The sequence below is a fragment of the Oncorhynchus gorbuscha genome, linkage group LG10 (genome assembly GCF_021184085.1).
Source record: "Oncorhynchus gorbuscha isolate QuinsamMale2020 ecotype Even-year linkage group LG10, OgorEven_v1.0, whole genome shotgun sequence".
NCBI classification, from domain to species: Eukaryota; Metazoa; Chordata; class Actinopteri; order Salmoniformes; family Salmonidae; genus Oncorhynchus; species Oncorhynchus gorbuscha.
In genome coordinates this window covers 12,195,232-12,209,297 of record NC_060182.1, presented here as the reverse complement: position 1 = coordinate 12,209,297, position 14,066 = coordinate 12,195,232, and the positions used below count along the sequence as shown (strand labels likewise).

At 42.2% G+C, this 14,066-nt stretch overlaps 1 protein-coding gene across 5 annotated transcripts in view; it reads right to left on the bottom strand.

The window, feature by feature from the left end:
• plxna3 (plexin A3) overlaps nt 1-14,066 on the bottom strand; it is a 194,003-nt gene that overhangs the window by 107,307 nt on the left and 72,630 nt on the right. For all 5 annotated transcript variants that reach the window (XR_006840871.1, XR_006840870.1, XM_046364908.1 and 2 more), the window contains exon 4: nt 6,992-7,132. Coding sequence is in view for 3 of the 5 variants with exons in the window: in XM_046364908.1 (XP_046220864.1) it covers nt 6,992-7,132 (141 nt within the window). In the remaining 2 variants the exon portion in view is untranslated. The remainder of the gene's footprint in view (nt 1-6,991; nt 7,133-14,066) is intronic.

Sequence of the window (14,066 nt, the reverse complement as noted above, 5' to 3'; positions counted from 1 at the left end):
CACGCCAAATCTCCCTGCTACGCTCTGCCGGTCAGTGTCACCTATTAATTATTAATCTACCGCAATTCGTTCTAATTTCATGAATACCAAAGACACAAGCAGGAGGCAGGCTCTGTAGAGGGATGTACTGTCTAGTAAGCATACATCTCAGTGCAGGAGTTCAGCCACAGATTGCTGCGGCTTTAGAGAAGATGAGAAGAGCCCACTGGGCACGCACTAGTTAAACCAACGTTGTTTCCACGTCATTTCAATAAAATTACGTTGAACCAATGTAGAATAGATGTTGAATTGACGTCTACGCCCGGCGGGACGGGTCTACTCTTCTTTAATCAGTTACATATAAATATATGTTAATACACATCCTGTATACAAAACAAATCAATAAGGAATCATTTGACACACGCTAAAGCATCGGAGTGCCTCATATTGAATTATTATGGAAAATATCAATATCTGGAGCAGACCTGTCCAGTTTTACTCTCCCATGCAAGAGGAAGTCCATTGTTTGAGTGAATGAGTCAGGCAGCACAGAGCGGTGCCATTCTCCTTATATCTGAATACCTTTGTTAATTCTGGCCATAAGGGCTCCTCCTCTCCTCTGTGAGTCTGTCCTTGTGGCCACCCCACCCAGGAGGGAGGGGCTGCTCTATCATGTTCCCCTTCCCTCTGTAACATATGTCTTCTCTGTAACGTCAATCTCTCTCTGTAACGTCAGCCTCTCTCTGTAACGTCGGTCTCTCTCTGTAACGTCAGTCTCTCTCTGTAACGTCAGTCTCTCTCTGTAACGTCAGTCTCTCTCTGTAACGTCAGTCTCTCTCTGTAACGTCAGTCTCTCTCTGTAATGTCAGTCTCTCTCTGTAACGTCAGTCTCTCTCTGTAACGTCAGTCTCTCTCTGTAACGTCAGTCTCTCTCTGTAACGTCAGTCTCTCTCTGTAACGTCAGTCTCTCTCTGTAACGTCAGTCCCTCTCTGTAACGTCAGTCTCTCTCTGTAACATCGGTCTCTCTCTGTAACGTCAGTCTCGGTCTGTAACGTCAGTCTCGGTCTGTAACGTCAGTCTCTGTCTGTAACGTCAGCCTCTCTCTGTAACGTCAATCTCTCTGTAACATCGGTCTCTCTGTAACATCAGTCTCTCTCTGTAACATCAGTCTCTTTGTAACGTCAGTCTCTCTCTAAAATCCGTCTCTCTCATTCATATATCTTTATGTACATATTCTTTATCCCCTTACACTTGTGTCTATAAGGTAGTAGTTTTGGAATGGTTAGCTAGATTACTTGTTGGTTATTACTGCATTGTCGGAATTAGAAGCACAAGCATTTCGCTACACTCGCACTAACATCTGCTAACCATGTGTATGTGACAAATGAAATTTGATTTGATTTGAACATCAGTCTCTCTGTAACATCAGTCTCTCTGTAACATCGGTCTCTCTGTAACATCGGTCTCTCTCTGTAACATCAGTCTCTCTCTGTAACATCAGTCTCTCTGTAACATCAGCCTCTTTCTTTTACATCAGTCTCACAGTATTTTCAGTCTATCTCTGTAACATCAGTCTCTCTCTGCAACATCAGACTCTCTCTCTAACATCAGACTCTCTATAACATCAGTCTCTCTCTCTCTCTAACATCAGTCTCTCTCTCTAACATCAGTCTCTCTCTCTAACATCAGTCTCTCTGTAACATCAGACTCTCTCTGTAACATCAGTCTCTCTGTGTAACGTCAGTCTCTCTGTGTAACGTCAGTCTCTCTGTGTAACGTCAGTCTCTCTGTGTAACATCAGTCTCTCTGTGTAACATCAGTCTCTCTGTGTAACATCAGTCTCTCTGTGTGACATCAGTCTCTCTCTAACATAAGACTCTCTCTCTAACATCAGTCTCTCTGTAACGTCAGTCTTTCTGTGTAACGTCAGTCTCTCTGTGTGTAACATCAGTCTCTCTCTGTGTAACATCAGTCTCTCTCTCTAACATCAGTCTCTCTCTCTAACATCAGTCTCTCTCTCTAACATCAGTCTCTCTCTCTAACATCAGTCTCTCTCTCTAACATCAGTCTCTCTCTCTAACATCAGTCTCTCTCTGTGTAACATCAGTCTCTCTGTGTGTAACATCAGTCTCTCTGTGTGTAACATCAGTCTCTCTGTGTAACATCAGTCGCTCTGTGTAACATCAGTCTCTCTGTGTGTAACATCAGTCTCTCTGTGTGTAACACCAGTCTCTCTGTGTGTAACATCAGTCTCTCTGTGTGTAACATCAGTCTCTCTGTGTAACATCAGTCGCTCTGTGTAACATCAGTCGCTCTGTGTAACATCAGTCTCTCTCTCTAACATCAGTCTCTCTCTAACATCAGTCTCTCTCTAACATCAGTCTCTCTCTCTAACATCCGTCTCTCTCTGTAACATCAGTCTCTCTGTGTAACATCAGTCTCTCTGTGTAACAACTCTTAAATGAGAACTCCGGATTATAGCTGTGTGTTTATATATATATATACTTACAGTGGGGAGAACAAGTATTTGATAACCTGCAGAATCGGCAGTGTTTCCTACTTACAAAGCATGTAGAGGTCTGGAATTTTTATCATAGGTACACTTCAACTGTGAGAGACGGAATCTAAAACAAAAATCCAGAAAATCAAATTGTAGGATTTTTTATGAATGTATTTGGAAAACCTGCCAAACTCGCAGTGTATAAAATACTTGTTCTCCCCAATGTATATTTAAATATATCTATTTATATATCTACAGTACCAGTTAAAAGTTTGGGCACGCCTACTCATTCAATGGTTTTTCTATATTTTGATTATTTTCTACATGGTAGCATAATGGTGAAGATGTCAAAACTATGAAATAACACATGGATTCATGTAGTAACCAAAAAAGTGTTAAACAAATCAAAATATATTTAATATTTTAGATACTTCAAAGTAGCCATCCTTTCCCTTGATGACAGCTTTGCACACTCTTATCATTCTCTCAACCAGCTTCATGAGGAATGCTTTTCCAACAGTCTTGAAGAAGTTCCCACATATGCTGAGCACTTGTTGGCTGATTTTTCTTCACTATACAGCCCAACTCATCCCAAGCCATCTCAATTGGGTTGAGGTCGGGTAATTGTGGAGGCCATTTTTTTTTTTTTTTATTATTTTTTTTACCTTTATTTAACTAGGCAAGTCAGTTAATAACAAATTCTTATTTTCAATGACGGCCTAGGAACAGTGGGTTAACTGCCTGTTCAGGGGCAGAACGACAGATTTGTACCTTGTCAGCTCGGGATTTGAACTTGCAAACTTTCAGTTACTAGTCCAACACTCTAACCACTAGGCTACCCTGCCGCCATGTCACCCCATCACTCTTCTCATTCTTGGTCAAATAGCCCTTACGAAGCCTGGAGGTGTGTTGGGTCATTGTCCTGAAAAATTAATTATAGTCCCACTAAGAATTGCTACGCTTTATCTTGGCCAGGTCGCAATTGTAAATGAGAACTTGTTCTCAACTAGCCTACCTGGTTAAATAAAGGTGAAATAAAAAATAAATAAAAGCACAAACCAGATGGGATGGCATATCGCTGCAGAATGCTGTGGTAGCAATGCTGGTTAAGTGTGCCTTGAATTCTAAATAAATCACCTACAGTGTCACCAGCCAAGCATCCTCATACCATCACACCTCCTCCTCCATACTTCACGGTGTTAAGTACAGATGTGGAGATCCTCCGTTCACCTACTCTGCATCTCACAAAGACACGAAGGTTGGAACCGAAAATCTTAAATTTCAGACCAAAGGACAGATTTACCCCCGGTCTCATGTCCATTGCTCGTGTTTCTTGGACCAAGCAAGTCTCTTCTTCCTATTGGTTTCCTTTATTAGTGGTTTCTTTGCAACAATTCAAACATGAAAGTCTGATTCACGCAGTCTCCTCTGAACAGTTGATGTTGAGATGTGTCTGGGACTTGAACTCTGTGAGGTTTTAATTGCCGATTTCTGATGCTTTAAACTCTAATGAGCTTGTCCCCTGCAGCAGAGGTAACTCTGGGTCTTCTTTTCCTGTGGCGGTCCTCATGAGAGACAGTTTATTTTTACTCTTTTCTACATTGTAGAAACAAAGAAAAACTATGGAATGAGAAGATGTGTCCAAACTGTTGGCTGGTACTGTATATATCTATATCTATTTATATACAGCAGTAAAACCAGAATGTGAACCCTTTGGAATGACCTGGATTTCTGCTTAAATTGGTCATCAAATATCTTCATCTTAGTCACAACAATAGACAAACACAGTCTGCTTAAACTAATAACACACAAACAATTATACGTTTTCATGTCTGTATTGAACTCACTGTAAAACATTCACAGTGCAGGGTGGAAAAAGTATGTGAACCCTTGGATTTAATAACTGGCTGACCCTCCTTTGGCAGCAATAACCTCAACCAAACGTTTTCTGTGGTTGCGGATCAGAATGGTGGTCAGGAGGAATTTTGGACTATTTATCTTTACAAAATTGTTTCAGTTCAGCAATATTCGTCGGATGTCTCGTATGAACCGCTCGTGAGGTCATGCCACAGCATTTTAAATCGTGTTGAGGTCAGGACTCTGACTGGGCCACTCCAGACGGTGTATTTTCTTCTGTTGAAGCCATTCTGTTGTTGATTTACTTCTGTGTTTTGGGTCATTGTCCTGTTGCATCACCCAACTTCTGTTTAGCTCCAAATGGCAGACAGATAGCCTTACATCCTCCTGTAAAATGTATTGATAGACTTGGGAATTCATTTTTCCATCACTAATAGCAAGCTGTCCAGGCCCTGAGGCAGCAAAGCAGCCCCAAACCATGATGCTCTCTCCACCATACCTTACAGTTGGGATGAGGATTTGATGTTGGTGTGCTGTGCCTTTTTTTCTCCACACAGTGTTGTGTTCCTTCCAAACAACTCAACTATAGTTTAATCTGTCCACCGAGTATTTGGCCAGTAATGCTGTGGAACAGCAGTGGCTTCTTTCGCGGTGTCCTCCCATGAACACCATTCTTGTTTAGTGTTTTAAAGTATCGTAGACTCGTCAACAGAGATGGTAGCGTGTTCCAGAGATGTCTGTAACTCTTTAGCTGACACTCTAGGATTCTTCTTAACTTCATTGAGCATTCTGATCTGTGCCCTTGCAGTCATCTTTGCAGGACGGCCACTCCTAGGGAGAGTAGCAACAGTGCTGAACTTTCTCCATTTATAGACAATTTGTCTTACCATGGACTGATGAACACCAAGGCTTTTAGAAATACTTTTGTAACCCTTTCCAGCTTTATGCAAGTCAACAATTTTTCAGATTCAATTGTCTTGAGTCATTGCAGGCAATCTCAACGCTGTGAGTTTCAGGGAAGACATCCTCCTCACTCATGTGGTACTCTTCCTGCAGGCTCATCCTGACATGACCTTCCAGCATGACAATGCCACCGATCATACTGCTCGTTCTGTGCGTGATTTCCTGCATGACAGGAATGTCAGTGTTCTGCCATGGCCAACAAAGAGCCCGGATCTCAATCCCATTGAGCACGTCTGGGACATGTTGGATCGGGGGGTGAGGGGTAGGGCCATTCCACCCCGAAATATCTGGTGCCTTGGTGGAAGAGTGGGTTAACATCTTACAGCAAAGAACTGGCAAATCTGGTGCAGTCCATGAGGAGGAGATGCACTGCAGTACTTAATGCAGCTGGTGGCCACACCAGACACTGACTGTTACTTTTGATTTTGACCCCCCCTTCGTTCAGGGACAAATTATTCCATTTCTGTTAGTCACATGTCTGTGGAACTTGTTCAGTTTGTCTCAGTTGTTGAATCTTGTTACGTTCATACAAATATTTACACACGTTAAGTTCGCTGATATTAAACGCAGTTGACAGTGAGAGGATGTTTCTTTTTTGCTGAGTTTATATATGTATTCATATATATCTACTAATATATATATTTTTATATATACACACACACACATATATATTTAAATAACAATGCACCAAAATCATCTCTTCCTTTGGACTACACAGACCCTTACTAAATCATCAAGACAAGTCTTCTCATTGGAGGACTGTCTCTCTTTACCTAGTTATTCCTGAGACATGCATTCTGACAGTAAAAGATCAAATCTTTGTGATAATTGCACAACGACAGCAATTCATCCTTCCTTTCAATAAATTGCTTGATTATGAAGAAAACGAATAAGCTGATAGATGTATTATGCAGGGAACCGGCATGATTAATGCGTGCAGCTGTATGTACTGTATGTAGGAGGATTTATTCTCGTCAACTGCAGAGGAACTTGGTGTGTTAACCTTCCTATCGTCTGTACAATAAGACCTCTTAGAATAGAGCTATTCTGCAAGCCTCTCCATGGAGACACGTCCCTAAAGCTTCCTAATAGTGAACCAGCTGAGGCAGAATTCAAAGACATTGAACTGGTGTTTCATATTCTGTCTTCCAGTCGTGCAGATGTTAAAACAACATACCTGAAATTCCGGTTGGGTTTTAAAACAAAGCAGACTATTGACAGTGCCTGGGTCTAATTCAATTCCTTTTGACAAACGTATCTTTTAGAATTTTAGGTCTTCATAGCGCAGAACAAATGTTTTCATACGCATTATGAATTGGACTGTGAAACAAAAGCAGATATCTGGAGAAGTAAATCAGTTAGAGATAGTCTGTGTACACATTCAACTTATATTACCGTTATATAAAGGTTTGAGAATCTTGGAAAGTAGGACAACACTGTATTAAACTCAGTGGTGGTTAATTCTGGAACATTCCACAATGGAAAAGTTCATAATGTTCCATTCTCACATCCTGAAATAAACCTATGGATCGGCTTTGGTGGTCAGTGCTTTATTCTATCTGGTGTGTGTGTGTGTGTGTGTGTGTGTGTGTGTGTGTGTGTGTGTGTGTGTGTGTGTGTGTGTGTGTGTGTGTGTGTGTGTGTGTGTGTGTGTGTGTGTGTGTGTGTGTGTGTGTGTGTGTGTAGCTCACCTGTTTGTCACTTAGCATGTAGATGTGTTGGTAGTCAGGGCTGAAGACCATGTCACGCAGAATAGGTTTCCCTTCATCCACTGTAACAGTCTCATACAGCAAAGCACTCTGGGACGGGGGAGGTATGCCATCTACTCGGATCTGAGGGAAAATGAGACAGATGTTTAAACAAATTGCTAAATAATTTCATACTTTTTTCAGATTATTATTTGAAGTCACAACAATGTAATATTTTTTGTGAACCAAACTATACGTAGGGAACATTTTCAAAGTTTGAAAACAGAAACATTATTTTAATTTGGCTTTGAATCAGACACAAACAACATTCCCCAAACCTCCCACAAATCCTCAGCTCTTTCACTGACCTAGAAAATAAATTCTGAGGGATACTGAATATGTATGGGGAGGGGGGGCTGGTGAGGAGGAATTGTCTCAATATGTAAGATCAGTAAAAAATGTATTATGCTTACTATATACAGTTACACACACACACACACACACACACACACACCACACACACACACACACACACACACACACACACACACACACACACACACACACACACACAACCCCCGCTGTTTCATCATTACCACCTTCTCTGTTTCCTTACACTGATAATTAGAACATTGAGCGGGGAAAGGAGTTCTAAAAATGTCAAATTCACATCATCTTTGATGTGATTGGGAATAAATACTCTGAGCTCTGACAACTGCAGTTATGGCTGCTGCAAAGCTCACCTGTTTTCACATTCTTCATTTCAGAGGGGGAAAAAATGACACCTTGCTTTTCTGTCCTAATCAATTCTGAGGGAAATATGGCAGAGGCAGGAAGGGAACAGTAAATAAACCAAATGAATGCTGAAATATAGAGGAATCCATTTTGAAAAAACATGGAATAGAAATGTAGACATTTGTGGAAAGATAAACTGGAGAAAATGTGAGGGTGAAAAAGCTCGGCTTTCTCCTAAATATCTAGGTCAGCCTGAAGTGACAAACATCGTTAGTCTGTTAATTAGCTGCCTCCTCGTTGCTGCAGTCTTAGTAATTAGTGTTGACAAGGTGGCATCCATTAGTTGAACGCTGCCATATTCGGTGTCACGAGTTGCTGGCCAAGACGGAGACCATATCCCCCACAGCAGTGAAGCAGCAGGGAGGAAAATATGATGGTCATTGTCTGCGCTTTGTTAGTTCAAGTGATACCAGCTGCAGTCATCTCACACCCAGCTATCTGCTGTTACGTTCCTCATTTTCACAACTTCCAAATGCCTGCGTTTACCACAACAGACACAATTAGCGTTTTCCTCCAGCAAGTTCTTCTCTTTTTTCTATCTAGGGCATCTGATAATTTGTGAAATAGATCCTGGGGCTTTATACCTCTGACACATGATCAAATAAGAGATGTTAAACCACTTTCCATGGCTGTTACGCAAGTCTATCCAGGCATTCATTGCTATGATGGAAAATGCTCTGATTCGCTGGAGAAAATCTTACTCATAAGTCGTTGATGTCGTGATCAATAGTTTCAGAATCCCATTTCATGGACTCATCCTCTCAATGTAGTGGGTTGGAATTATGGAGAAAAACTACATCCAACTGTATTTTCGTGCCAATTCCAGAATAGCGTAAAGACTAGGAAATGTAACTGAAACTAGGCTGCAATAACATAACTGAAACACTGCAGCATTACAAAACAACTAGCAAAGAACAACAGAAAAAAAAGCCAGTTCACAGTTAGCAAACTGCTGCCATTGAAGCCGGTAAAGGTAAAGAACCTGCCAACCTGCACACCATGCAGGACCTGCCGGGTACATAGTAAGCCCCTTTCTAACAGTTGGCCGTTTATTGTGCCTGTTTAAAGACCTGGGAATATGTAAACACAGCAGATTGAAGTCCTTGCCCTGGTTGATGCTGTAAAACCATGTGGCATACAGTTTATCAGGCCTGATGGTACAGTACAGTTAGCTAGCTCTGTGGGAATATGACATGCTAAATCAGAACAATACCACTGATGTCGTAAATCAAGGTTCATTGGACTAAATTAAAGCACTGTATTGTTTTAATGGAACAACAATTTGATTAAATTTGCCAAATTCCTAATTACTATTCTTCTTATTTGTGACCAGTCCCCAAGCCATTTCAGAATTACACTGGCCGTCCTGCAGCAATGCTTCATGAAGATAACGCAGCTAAAGTACACAGTGTGGGTCTAGTTGTCTGCAGTCAGTACACTGAAACTACCCTACACAAGCCTCCAGAGAACAGGACATAATGAAGGATGGCATATTGCAACTACAGCTGAGTCTCTGGGAGGCTAATGTCCTCCTCGGTCTAGTTGGAGTGTTTGAAATGCAGAGTCCTTGCTGAGTGCTGACCTCTTGACAACATCAAACAGCTCAGATGAAGGTAATTGGAATTTAGATAAATATTACACTTTCTCCTGTCTCCCTGTGATTCAAATGATGTCATGGAGGCAGGGAAACAATGATGTCATGGTGGCAGAGAAACAATGATGTCATGGTAACAGGGAAAAATGTGTCATGGTGGCAGGGAAACAATGATGTCATTGTGGCAGGGAAACGATGTCATGGTGGCAGGGAAAAAAATATGTCATGGTGGCAGGGAAACAATTATGTCATTGTGGTAAGGAAACAATGATGTCATGGTGCCAGGGAAACAATGATGTCATGGTGGCAGGGAAACAATGATGTCATGGTGGCAAGGAAAGAATGATGTCATGGTGGCAAGGAAACAATGATGTCATGGTGGCAGGGAAACAATGATGTCATGGTGGCAGGGAAACAATATGTCATGGTAACAGGGAAACAATGATGTCATGGTGGCAAGGAAACAATGATGTCATGGTGGCAAGGAAACAATGATGTCATGGTGGCAAGGAAAGAATGATGTCATGGTGGCAAGGAAACAATGATGTCATGGTGGCAGGGAAACAATGAATGATGTCATGGTGCCAGGGAAACAATGATGTCATGGTGGCAGGGAAACAATGATGTCATGGTAACAGGGAAACAATGATGTCATGGTGCCAGGGAAACAATTATGTAATGGTAACAGGGAAACAATGATGTCATGGTGGCAGGGAAACAATGATGTCACGGTGCCAGGGAAACAATGATGTAATGGTAACAGGGAAACAATGATGTCATGGTGGCAGGGAAACAATGATGTCATGGTGCCAGGGAAACAATGATGTCATGGTGCCAGGGAAACAATGATGTCATGGTGCCAGGGAAACAATGATGTCATGGTGCCAGGGAAACAATGATGTCATGGTGCCAGGGAAACAATGATGTCATGGTGCCAGGGAAACAATGATGTCATGGTGCCAGGGAAACAATGATGTCATGGTGGCAGGGAAACAATGATGTCATGGTGCCAGGGAAACAATGATGTCATGGTGCCAGGGAAACAATGATGTCATGGTGCCAGGAAAACAATGATGTCATGGTGGCAGGGAAACAATGATGTCATGGTAACAGGGAAACAATGATGTCATGGTGCCAGGGAAACAATGATGTCATGGTAACAGGGAAACAATGATGTCATGGTGGCAGGGAAACAATGATGTCATGGTAACAGGGAAACAATGATGTCACGGTGGCAGGGAAACAATGATGTCATGGTAACAGGGAAACAATGATGTCATGGTGGCAGGGAAACAATGATGTCATGGTGCCAGGGAAACAATGATGTCATGGTGGCAGGGAAACAATGATGTCATGGTAACAGGGAAACAATGATGTCACGGTGGCAGGGAAACAATGATGTCATGGTGGCAGGGAAACAATGATGTCATGGTGCCAGGGAAACAATGATGTCATGGTGGCAGGGAAACAATGATGTCATGGTAACAGGGTATAAAGAGGAGGTATAGGTCTGCTGGTTCGGTTGCTCGTCTGCTATGGATTTGGATCGCTCATGAGGACTTCTTTCTAAGGGCCAATCATGTTTAGTTAGGCTGATTTCTATTCTCTCTGTGAATCTGTATTCTCTTTCTCTTATTTCAGTTTGCTTAGATTTTTGCACTGTATCATGAATATGGTGAGAGATACTGTATATTATATAGACATTCTTGCATGTTTTCTGCAAATATGAAAATCAATTGATTATTTCCGTAACAACACTGAATGTTCTGTAAAATTATACTCAATGAAAGAGATAATCTTCATTTTTGATTACATTTGAGATATATAAAAAAACGGAATTTATCCCCTAATCCTTTAATTGAAATGTCTCCATATCCTCCAGATGGGGTGACAGGGGTAAGAGTAAATCAGTGTAGCTGTGTATATGGTGCTCCATGCACCAGAATAGAAACACTTTAGAGAGATCAGGGCGTTGTGAGAGTTCTGATCTCTGTCCAGGGGCGGCATGCACCACAAAAATCTAAGGGAGCACAAAGTACTGTATGTGAGGATGGCTGGTGGGTGGAAGTTGGATAATTTAGCAATTTTCAAACACCTGAAACAGCTTTTTCATGCAAGCTCGAGCAATAATCATTATGCTTAATTCTACGTAAAAAACATGTTTATTTTTCTGCATATCTAAGTATACCTTTTGAGCTACTTGTATCCTACTGACTGGTGGTCATTTTTTAAAAGAAACTAAATATGCCTCTATGCATCTCTGCTCAAAAGATTGAAAGGAATGTCAGTCTTATTCAGTACAGTGAGTCCTATTCACTTGGTTGCTTTCCTAAAGTCTACCAACCTTGATGGCAGGCATGCCAGCTAAGATAGTATGACATCTGCTCCTGCCACGCCCTCTACTGCTCATCCTGTGTCTCCTTAACATGCCGACACTCCCCCAGTACTCTCTCCCTCTATCTGTGTGTGTGTGTGATTGTGTGGGCTGAGACAGGTGTGCTGGAGTCAGAGCAGATACACACCAGCTGCAACCTGTTCCATAATCAAGACCTCTACAAATACTCAGTCCTGCCACTTCCACACTGCCAGATCATAATCTCTGTTCAGTCTATGCTTCTAGCCGGTTGTTACTGATAGAGCCTGGTGTGCCTGGTTTCCTTGCCTGATGCTGTTTTCCTCTCCGCTACAGTTCCGCCCGCTCTGATTCTGGTCCTTGTCTCCAGTTCAACGTATCGTCATCGTGCTACTCTGTCCTGGATTCCCCACTCTACTACTCCCTTTGATTCCCCTCCGGACCTGCTTACCCTGTCCCAACCCCTCTCACTCCAGCCTCAGCCTCCGCACCTGGTTCTAAACAACCCACCTAAGCTTCCCCTGGCCAGTACTCCATCTCCCTCTGTGTTTCAATAAATTCCTTGGTTACTTCATCCCAGTTTCCTCATCTGAGTCTGCTCTTGGGTTCCCCTGTTCCACTCTGCATAACAGATAGACAAGCTATATAGCTACTTTAACTTGATAGCCTGAAATGGGTACGTGGAAGCTAGTTATGAGATGGGAACCTACAGTGGGGCAAAAAAGTATTTAGTCAGCCACCAATTCTGCAAGTTCTGCCACTTAAAAAGATGAGAGAGGCCTGTAATTTTCATCATAGGTACACTTCAACTATGACAGACAAAATGAGAAAACAAAATCCAGAAAATCACATTGTAGCATTTTTAAGGAATTTATTTGCAAAATAAAATAAGTATTTGGTCACCTACAAACAAGCAAGATTTCTGGCTCTCACAGACCTGTAACTTCTTTAAGAGGCTCCTCTGTCCTCCACTCGTTACCTGTATTAATGGCACCTGTTTGAACTTGTTATCAGTATAAAAGACACATGTCCACAACCTCAAACAGTCACACTCCAAACTCCACTATGGCCAAGACCAAAGAGCTGTCAAAGGACACCAGAAACAAAATTGTAGACCTGCACCAGGCTGGGAAGACTGAATCTGCAATAGGTAAGCAGCTTGGTTTGAAGAAATCAACTGTGGGAGCAATTATTAGGAAATGGAAGACATAGAAGGCCACTGATAATCTCCCTCGATCTGGGGCTCCACGCAAGATCTCACCCCGTGGGGTCAAAATGATCACAAGAACGGTGAGAAAAAATCCCAGAACCACACGGGGGGACCTAGTGAATGACCTGCAGAGAGCTGGGACCAAAGTAACAAAGCCTACCATCTGTAACACACTACGCCGCCAGGGACTCAAATCCTGCAGTGCCAGACGTGTTTGGAGGACAAAGAATGCTGAGTTGCATCCAAAGAACACCATAGCTACTGTGAAGCATGGGGGTGGAAACATCATGCTTTGGGGCTGTTTTTCTGCAAAGGGACCAGGACGACTGATCCGTGTAAAGGAAAGAATGAATGGGGCCATGTATCGTGAGATTTTGAGTGAAACCCTCCTTCCATCAGCAAGGGCATTGAAGATGAAACGTGGCTGGGTCTTTCAGCATGACAATGATCCCAAACACACCTCCCGGGCAACAAAGGAGTGGCTTCGTAAGAACCATTTCAAGGTCCTGGAGTGACCTAGCCAGTCTTCAGATCTCAACCCCATAGAAAATCTTTGGAGGGAGTTGAAAGTCCGTGTTGCCCAGCAACAGCCCCAAAACATCACTTCTCTAGGGGAGATCTGCATGGAGGAATGGGCCAAAATACCAGGAACAGTGTGTGAAAACCTTGTGAAGACTTACAGAAAACGTTTGACCTCTGTCATTGCCAACAAAGGGTATATAACAAAGTATTGAGATAAACTTTTGTTATTGACCAAATACTTATTTTCGGCCATAATTTGCAATAAATTCATTACAAATCCTACAATGTGATTTTCTGGATTTTTTTCCCTCATTTTGTCTGTCATAGTTGAAGTGTACCTATGATGAAAATTACAGGCCTGTCTCATCTTTTTAAGTGGGAGAACTTTCACAATTGGTGGCTAGCTTAAGCCAACTTCCTAAAATTTCTAAGTGGCTAGTGGTATTAGAGAAACAACATTAACAAAAAGTTGAACATTCTGAGGGGGCACGTGCCCCCTATGGGCAGGATGCATCTGTCTGTGTTCCAGGGCTGTGAGAATACACAGGCCGCTGGCCCAGGGCGCAGCCGTACAAGCTAAATGTGGGAAAGTGATGACATTTGA